Below are 9,013 nucleotides of genomic sequence, written 5' to 3'. Positions count from 1 at the left end.
ATATAGTTTTGAACGCACGCGTATCATGTGTACAGCATGCTAATTATTTACATATGATGACACGTCTAGTTTCAATAAGTTTGCAATATTTAATAGAAGGTAAATCGAATCCAGCTGAAATCAACCTACGGTGTCTCACCTGTTGTTTCATATGATTAGCGGAAAGAGTTTTCAATTCACGTTTGTAAAATGATTTTCGTGATTTAGCTATTAGCGTTCATTTGGATCCGTGAATATAGTGAAGGTGGCGTTCAGTTCGCGCAGGACAAACGACGCAACCGCTAATTAAAAACACTGTTAGTACTACTACTTTACACAGCAAATATTATATCCTTTTTTTATTCATTCTTAATGCTTCTAAAGCGTTTATGCGCTCATATATATTTAATTCGAGAACGCGAACGTCATTCGCCTCAAGGCATCTGACATTCTCCTACTATTATAATCGTGTAATTCTGGCTTCGTTAAACATTATAACCAACAAGTGACCTTTTCCCTACGCACTCTCCAATGAAAAAACAGAAGACCACGTCAAGTCCGACAATAGTGTTAATGGTAGCTTCTCTCACCGTCAGGTTTTTCCACGCGCCAGTTCGTGCCGAGCGCATCAGCTGACCGAAGCCTGAAAACACCTATTTAAATAAAAAGAGCAATAAATAAGACTACGTATATTGTAGTCAACTTTCAACAACTTCGCGCAATCTGCTTTCAGAGTTAATTCATAACTAAGAATTTTAATCGACGATAGAGTGCCACATGTGCCGAAACTCTACCAGGCATTTGAAGCGTCATTAACAGAATTACGAGGCACGAGGAAAACGTAAACAAATAAAAACAGTGTTCACATATTTCAATATACGTTTGTTTTACTCTAAAAATGTCAAACCTATACTTCATTCTGCTAGAATTATGGTCGAATGAAATGATATTTGTCACTATAGTAGTTAAATCTTTTATTCTACGCATATATTATTAAAAATATCAAACAAAGCAGAGCGATACATTGTTATCCGTACTTTCACATATTTCTTTTATTGATTCATATCAGCCCTACCTGAGACAATTCTCCAGGAGAAGGCGGTACAAGCTCGACACGAGCGTACTTCAGGAAAGTGCCGATTTTTGGCTTGAGCACCGAAACGGCTCGAGCCACAGACATCTGTAAGATAGAAAAAAAAGAGCACAAAAGCATACACACATAATTTACGACTGAAATACATTGACTAAAAAAATATTTTGTTGGCAGCACATATATACACACAAACCTTCTAAACAGGTGAAACAAGTGAAAAACAAATTCATGAATAATAGCAAACGCTTGCAGAGTGCAATGTTCATACTTAAATGGTGTTTACCTAAACTTTTATATAAGTTTATATAAATTTTCTTACAAAGGTGATAATTATCCTCGCTTTTACCGGTATATTTAGTACAGAGATACGAAAATGATTGCTTGGTTTGGCACAGTAGCAACAAACAAACAGACTTTTGTGGTATTCACACAATGTCGTAATCATTAAGATCTATTCATGACAAGAACAATTCAAAACGGACATTTGGGTTTTTGCCTAAAGCACAGATCGACTAAAAGTTTATCATATCTAATTAGAATTTTTTCATACAGAAAAAACGTGAGGTTTCACGCATTCAAATTTCCAAAGTTACGACTACGCTCTTCAGAAATAACTGCAAAAACAATGTGTTCGACCATGTTCCCACGTGAGTAGTACAGAGTAGCTACTTATTAAAAAACGCGTTTTCGACTTCTACAATTCTCGACATGAAGAGAATCGCAATCTCTATGCTATCAGTTAAAATGCGTTACGTTGGTCTGATATAATTTCTTTATCAACATCACAGGGCTCATGCTGCTACCTCTAGTGGGAAAGAAACACCAGGAAGTGCAAAATCGCTAACATCATTAGCAAAGTTTATTCGTTAAAATCCTAAGATGTATAAAAATAGAGATAACTCACTCACTTTTGCAACTTTTTAAAGAGAAATTTCCGATTGCCGAATCTAACTGACCTTCCGATCTCAGCAGGGACGATGGGGTGGTCGTCTGCGGATGTTTGCAAATACGCGTGGGTCAGCTTTTATACCCTAAGCCGTTTGAACAGCACAGGGGAAAGTGCGCAATAATTCAAAACTACATGCCTAAGGGGGTAAAAATGCGATTAAAATAAATCATGATGTATGCATGTATATCACGATTTGTTTTACTGTAGAGTAATCTAAAAGATTTGCAACCTTCCAAACCTACTAAACTATTTTGGTACTCAACATTGAACTTAACAGCCTGGTTTATTCGAAAGTCTTGAAAGGATTTTGTTTCGTATTTTTAAAAATTCAAATGAGCTTTTTGACACTTGTCACGTTTCGTGTAAAAGTTTCTCAATGTTTCGCGTAGAAGACCTGGTTTAGTCAAGAGTAATAAGTAAATCTATCCTACTCTTTTCCAAATCCGGCCGCACACACGTAGGTACACCTTTCACCTAGCTCATATATCAGCCTATCTGCTATGATACATTTGTGTACGACTCTGGCAATTAGCATAGTTAGAAGTATTTCGATAAGGTTTTTTCGGCCTTTCTGCAGTACTCTATTGTAGGCAGGATATATGTCCTCACTCTTCGAATGATAACAAAGCTTACAAGTGTTAATTTATAGGACAATCAACAGGTAATATATGTGGATAAATCTCTCAGGCGCTCGAACACACAGGCCTGCTACTAAATAAATGTTCTGAATTTTACATTCGATACTGTCGTTAAGACAGCTGACTAATATTTGGTCGCCGAAACCTACCCATCCGCTGAAAATGATCAAAATCGTTAAAATCGTTCTCGATATTGTCAACACGAATATATATATCGTCGTCGTTCAGTATGAAGCGTGATATAACGAATTCCACGTAAGCATTATGATTTTATGACTTTATTCTGTTATTTGAACAATAGCTGATGTACACCGCTTCTGTAGAAGTCTGGCTACGAGAGTCGTGGAGTTCCCAAAAATCATTTCTGCATCATGTCTAGATTTGAGTAGTTTCTCTATTAGGAAGTTGTTGAGATTTCAAAGAAAGCGGTGACCTATAAAAGCAATATCTAGTGAAGTGTCGTAAAGTGTTGATTGACAGATAGCCTGCGACTGCTGTCTTTGCATTTTTGCTACCATAGCTCTCGCGCTGTGAAGTCGATCATTACAGTTTGACAGAAGTGGCTTACATCTGTGAGTTTTTCAGTATTTGCGCTCGTTGGCAGTACCGTGCCGTGTGCCGTGATTGACGAGCCCGAACTCATATAGTAGACATAGTAGACCACACCCACATTAGACCGCCAAACGAAATACCATACATTTTTGCAGCAGTATATTATATACAATATTCCGTCGGTTCAATTGTATCTACGCACTGACGTGACTACCTGCCATTACCGTAACTAGTCAAATCACAAGTCACAATTCAATGCAAGAACGGATCATTATTGCAACATGGGAGCGAAGAAAAGTGGGCGTCTCTACGTTTGATTTTGTATTAATTTGTTCAATTCTTATATTATTGATTTACGTGAGGTAAAAAGGTTCCCGAAACCCGTTAAACTCATGGCATGGACGTTTCTAGTGGTAGAACCTGAACCGAATACGAGATTTCTACAGTGAGCATTCTCTGCCGCTGTAGTCCCAAAATGGAAGTCGCGATCGCAAACCACTTAGGATTTTCTATGTCTCAGGAAAGCTTGCCTGTCGAAAGCCCGATTAGCGATATACGAATGAAGGGTCTCTCTCGGAAAGGAGTACATTTACACGCCGAGTATAAAAGAGTGTTGCGAGATATTGTGCCGCTTTAAAATGGCGTCACTTTAAAGTGTGCGATTAATGTTTGTCATGTTTTATGCTAAATCAGGTTTTCAAGATATAGCATATATTCGACTAAAGACGTTTTGGAAGATCTGCTAGGATCGTTATAAAACAGCTATCACTGCACTAAACAGACTCCGTGGTTCTAATACTATAGATAGCCAAATTGAAGAAGCTTCATCGTGCATCCATAATAGGAAAGTTCCACCCAAAATGCTAGTAGAAAAACTCGAGCTATAGAGAATATTAATTCTGTAAATCGACTGCACTCTACACTGATTATCACGATATACCTTAAGAACATGGCTGACACGGCCCACGCATGTTCACTGCTTCCAAACTGGGTGCAAACTAAACGTCATTTCAATCATTTTAACCATTCTATATTACAGTCATTTACACTATTTTAGTTTCGTCAGCATGTTCGATTTACGTCACGTATTTTTCGTGTCGCTCACGCCGGTGTAACTTATCAATTTACGGCCTGTATCAATCAAAAGTAATGCATTCTTCAGCTAATGAAAAGCAACAACATATTGCTCTATAACAATCAATTTTATTAATTCGATTAGTCGTAGTTTTATCATGTCTTCCCTGGATACCGCATTGCGTAATTCTGTGCCCTTTATTCTATGGCAGAATTTATCGGCATGTCCTGCGAAAAGCAGAATTACACGGTATTAGCTTATCACTAAACAACTATTCGAATCCTACATGTCGAGTCGTGTGAAGTCCTAATCTGTTTGTGACGTGGTATATTTTGAAATATACTGAAATGGAGTAGTTACATTTTATCTCAATATCGCGTATTTTTAGAAGGAATATTCCACTACCATCAAAACCGGAAGTCGCAATATGACTGCTCCAACAATCACCATTTACCAAACAATTGAGAACAACTAGCAAACGTCAGGGATACTGATTTCGGACTAATTTTTTTAAAAATTGAATTTGACCAAAGGTACTATTTAAAGGGCTTAGTATTCACGATACTGATTTTACCATTGTCCTAATATGAGTGGGTACTCCAAGTACTTATAGTGAGTAATTAGGCTTGCAGTGCTCAAAATGGCAAAAGTCGGAGAATCTGCCTAGCAGCTATACGCAGTCTCGTAGATTCAAGCTTTGAACATTCGGCGTGCATATCGACGTATACCGGTTAAGGTGAGGGTTAAGGAGCGGGATTGTTTATCCATTGGAAAGTTTCAAGCCATATAAAACACTGTATATATACATACATATATATAAACCTATAAAAAACTGCAACACAACAAGGCGCATTCGTCTACCAGGACATTAGGTTGTCTTCGCTCTCAACTCAATGTTCATGATAGTTCGGTAAAGCCATTGACGACAGGCATGTCATACTTACGCACCATCACTGACAAGTCATAAGGTATTCATCAGTGTGCCGCTGTTAACTGTTCGGGTGTGCTGAGTTTTGCGAGGAATCGATTTCAGCTTTTGTTCTTAGAAGTAATGCCCTTTAGAAACTGCAAGTTCCACTCGAATCGCTGGAGGAGTGTGGATGATCCTGCTCAATGAAAATTTACAGCAGCACGGTTTTTATTAAAGTTAAACAACGATTCCGGTTAAATAAAAATGCCCAATAAAAATGCATTATTATTATTATTCTAGTTGCATTCTTTATTATTTACAACTAGGACGTATTTAGCGAAAGGTCCCCTATGCTTATAGTGTCCAACTTCCACAACATTAAGAGTTATCGTTGGACAATAATTTATGGATGGGTAATAAGGACAGACAGTATCTACGTGTTATTTTTCTTACTTGTGTGCTATTTTCAGGTGACTAGTGGAAGATTTGTTGAGAATAATGAGCAACCCCAGGGGAAGTCATAGTTTTTATGCGTACTTCGTAGAGTAAATGTATTAAACTAGGTCATTGTTAAATGGCTGACAGGTGTTTTGTAATGATCTGAATATAAACGCTCATAGTCATATTGGATAGTGCTGGCCTAAGGGTGTCTTGTTCAGGAAAATCGAATACATCCGCATTACTCGTCGGTAAAGAAAGGAAAACGCACCACCAAATATGTAACATAATAGTTATAGTGCCTTGATTCTTACGGATAAATTTAACCAAATATAAAGAATAAAGATACACTTTGTGACAGTCTTCCAATCAAATGAGTACCATGGGATAACATAATTGAATTGATTAAATGCCTGCAATAATGTCACACGTCGGACTATTAGTAGTGAGATTATTTACAAAGAAAAGATTTCTATTTATGTATCGGGTTAACTCTAACTCTTTTACGATGGCTGGCATTTCTCAAGGTCTGTAGCCTTGCTAAAGCTAGAACACTTTGTAGAACCAACTCTTAGCTCATATCGCTCTATGGCATAAGTTGCAAGGCATACAGAAGTAAAGGGCTTGATGAAGCCATCTGCTTAGACTAAACATGAGTAGGGGCTACAACGTATTTTCTATTATTTTTTCACACTTTTTAGAGCATTAGAGAATATCTATGTTTCAACGCAGTTCGGCTGCTCAATTGTTACTGAGTCCGTCAGAGATCAATTGTAAAAAGGCTACATACAGGACGATTAGAATAATATTTTATATTCGGCGTGTTAGCTTCTTATGACGAACAAAATGTGCCGACGGGTTGACTCGTAAGTTTTACTGATAGTATAGAAGCGTAAAACGGTAACAACACCAGCGATCTCAGACTAACTAGGATGCCTTCGACTGGGGGATGATTAAAATATCGGTTCTTTGTTGCTCACTTTTAGCAGCCAACCTCCTTTCAAAAGTATCAAACTCACCCTGTTTGGCAACCTTTGTTCTGCTCGGCGCAAAATTTCAAACCTTTCAATTTCTTCATGACTCTTTGCCAGTGGTACAGGTACAGTTGCGAAACGAACCCTGTTCGGTGGCGCCCTTCTGTTCCTACCCGCGGTTTTTTTAAGCACGCTTTTTACCGATGCTGAGGGCAGTGAAGACTCATCTTCCCGGCGTAGAGTTTGGCGTCGCTTTGACATTTGGTCGACTCGAAGATCCTTTCAATGGCCTGGTCTTAGTGGAGCAGCAAGGTAAAGCAGCTCGCTAGACTAGATCTGTACGAAAAGTCACGGCAATAATTGGTATCCGATATGTGCTGGATAATTGAGTGCGGTCGTGGGGCACGCCTGATTGGTTAGACATGATTGATGCGAGGAAAAAAGAAGTACCCCAAGTGCGTTGTCAGTAGGATCACTTTGTTAGTGATTTTTATTGATAATAACAAGGATGCGTCGTGCGTATTTTTGTTATAGTGTCACATTATAACTCTTCTAAATTGATGAAGGGCATTGTTGTGATCGATAGCTGTCACTTAATTGAGACTGGGGAAACCTAAGTCTGGGTTATTTCATTTACGAACAAGAAGGCTCGATCAACTAACATATTTTTTGAGATAACATTGTGGGAGCATAAAGCGTAATGTAGGCACAATGACGAAGCGTGAGGGAAAACATCGTATTATGGCTTCACCTTGTGCACTTTGAGGTTTCCAGATTATACAAGTGGTAACGTAAAAGATATGTTTACATTTAGAATAGGTGTAGTTTCGTTTCACGGAGGATTTGGCATTACTGTATGGAACGAGCACCATAAAAGTTAGATCAGTTGCAGAAGGTATGGCTTGCAGTGCGTGCCTTTCAGAGTTTCGCGTGAATATCTGACAAGCAGGTCGAGACTGCTTCTGCCTGCAGCACGATAATGTTGTCTATAAGTACAAAATTGGACTAGAGACTTTTTCTTCTATTGCCAATCCCCATAATTGTAGGTATAGAAATACATTTCACTCGATAGCTCCATGGCGTCTAACTCAAAATAAGGGGACGCATTAAATAGGTGATCATGCGAAATATAAGCTTAAAATCCAATGATGGCTGGTCTTTTTACATTTCTGCTGTTTCATGTATATTTTACTAATATCTTTATATGTTTATAATATTTTTGTAATATTTATCAATATCTTTATATGTTATATAAAAGTATGTTTTAAAACTGTGCATTAAAATATTTCTCTTGGCGATGCCTAAGAACTACGAATTCTCCATTTGTTTATTTGTTGATTTACGCAAGAAGACAATGAACCATTAAAAGATAAAGGATTTAAAAAATATTTGTAATGGTAGGTTGATTTGAGCTTGCCAAATCTTTGAAGTATAACCAGTTTGTTTTTGTGACTACCATATGATGAATACATCTGGTCGTTGCGTACAATGTTTATAGATGTTAGAATAATCGAAGTTAAAGGCAAGCCTTACCTTAGACTTTTAGTACCGGAAAAGAACCCGTATATTTAACATATGTCAAAAGCTTGGTGCATGTAGCTAACTTCTAATGTTCTCTCAATTGATATGACTTTTCCTACATTTTTTTTTCATTTACATGGGCTTGAAAGACTTCAATTAGTTTCTAGATCTATTTTTGTTAATGTTGAATTGAATAATGAATCGTAACCGTTGTGTGATGCACCCAGTAGCGCCGTGTGTCTTGCCCTAGGCACCGCCATTTGTTCAGGGTTCATTTCACGGAGAACCCCTAAAGAAAGATCAACTTCGGTGTAAGCTGGCGTTTGACTTTTGTTGCTACTGCATGGCTAAGTCCCACAACTCGTCGCACCTTTTCTATCTGACACTCAAATAAGTAATACATGAATTAGTATTTCGTGTATTGAAGTTTTTATTGCAACGATATAAGGGTTTGTACGGTCATATGTCTGTTATATAGGTAACCAAGTTGCAGCAGCTGAACACTGGTAGCTTTTTTTCGGGGCATCTCACAGGTCAATATGAGTGGCAGCATGTTCCAAGATAAGAGCAACTATCAGAATGTTTTTACTTAGCGTTCTGGTATAGGAGGCATCAGTCATTGTTGATTTGAAGCTATTTTCATCGTTCAATTTATTCAAGAATCTTCGAAGCATACTTGGCAAGGTTTGCGAAATTCGCAGTTCAACAATTAGTCAAGAGACCTGATTTAAGTGCAATAGTGTCCAAGGTATCGCATAGAAAAATTTACTTAGACAAAGGCAAAGTGTACGAAATGTCACGCGAACGATTCTCCTCGTTTGAGGGTACACAAATTAAGTAATTAAAGTAGGTTGCTGTCTCAAAATCTTTTGCCATCGATGGCT

General features: G+C 37.9%; 1 protein-coding gene and 1 long non-coding RNA gene across 4 annotated transcripts; both read right to left on the bottom strand.

Annotated features, from left to right (window-relative positions):
* Window positions 1–301: 301 nt before the first annotated feature.
* Window positions 302–2,136, bottom strand: LOC111246969 (ATP synthase F(0) complex subunit g, mitochondrial-like). 2 transcript variants are annotated; one of them, XM_022797430.2, is made up of 3 exons: window positions 1,981–2,136; window positions 1,055–1,159; window positions 302–632 (listed from the first exon to the last, which is right to left on the bottom strand). In XM_022797430.2, exons 2-3 carry the CDS (start codon window positions 1,157–1,159, stop codon window positions 465–467), a joined length of 273 nt encoding a protein of 90 aa, XP_022653165.1. In that variant the 5' UTR covers window positions 1,981–2,136; the 3' UTR covers window positions 302–464. The 2 variants fall into 2 exon arrangements, with proteins under 2 accessions (XP_022653165.1, XP_086840420.1); XM_086984294.1 differs by having other exon boundaries at window positions 2,029–2,066.
* Window positions 2,137–4,392: 2,256 nt separating this feature from the next.
* LOC111247628 (uncharacterized) lies at window positions 4,393–7,408 on the bottom strand. 2 transcript variants are annotated; one of them, XR_002672184.2, is made up of 3 exons: window positions 6,654–7,406; window positions 5,235–5,392; window positions 4,393–4,513 (listed from the first exon to the last, which is right to left on the bottom strand). It is a non-coding gene; the product is annotated as an uncharacterized LOC111247628 (long non-coding RNA). The 2 variants fall into 2 exon arrangements; XR_015324315.1 differs by having other exon boundaries at window positions 4,401–4,513; window positions 5,231–5,392; window positions 6,654–7,408.
* Between the last annotated feature and the right edge of the window lie 1,605 nt (window positions 7,409–9,013).

This window comes from Varroa destructor, unplaced genomic scaffold (assembly GCF_002443255.2).
Source record: "Varroa destructor unplaced genomic scaffold, Vdes_3.0 BEIS01000003.1, whole genome shotgun sequence".
Classification (NCBI taxonomy): Eukaryota; Metazoa; Arthropoda; class Arachnida; order Mesostigmata; family Varroidae; genus Varroa; species Varroa destructor.
Note: the sequence above shows the minus strand (reverse complement) of the source record. Positions and strands in the feature narration are given on the sequence as shown.

Bases quoted from the DNA above. Each gene is read 5' to 3' on its own strand.
- LOC111246969 (XM_022797430.2), bottom strand. From the start codon at position 1,159: ATGTCTGTGGCTCGAGCCGTTTCGGTGCTCAAGCCAAAAATCGGCACT. The intron at 633-1,054 runs GTAGGGCTGATA...TTATTTAAATAG, and splicing joins CTCCTGGAGAATTGTCTCAG to GTGTTTTCAGGCTTCGGTCA.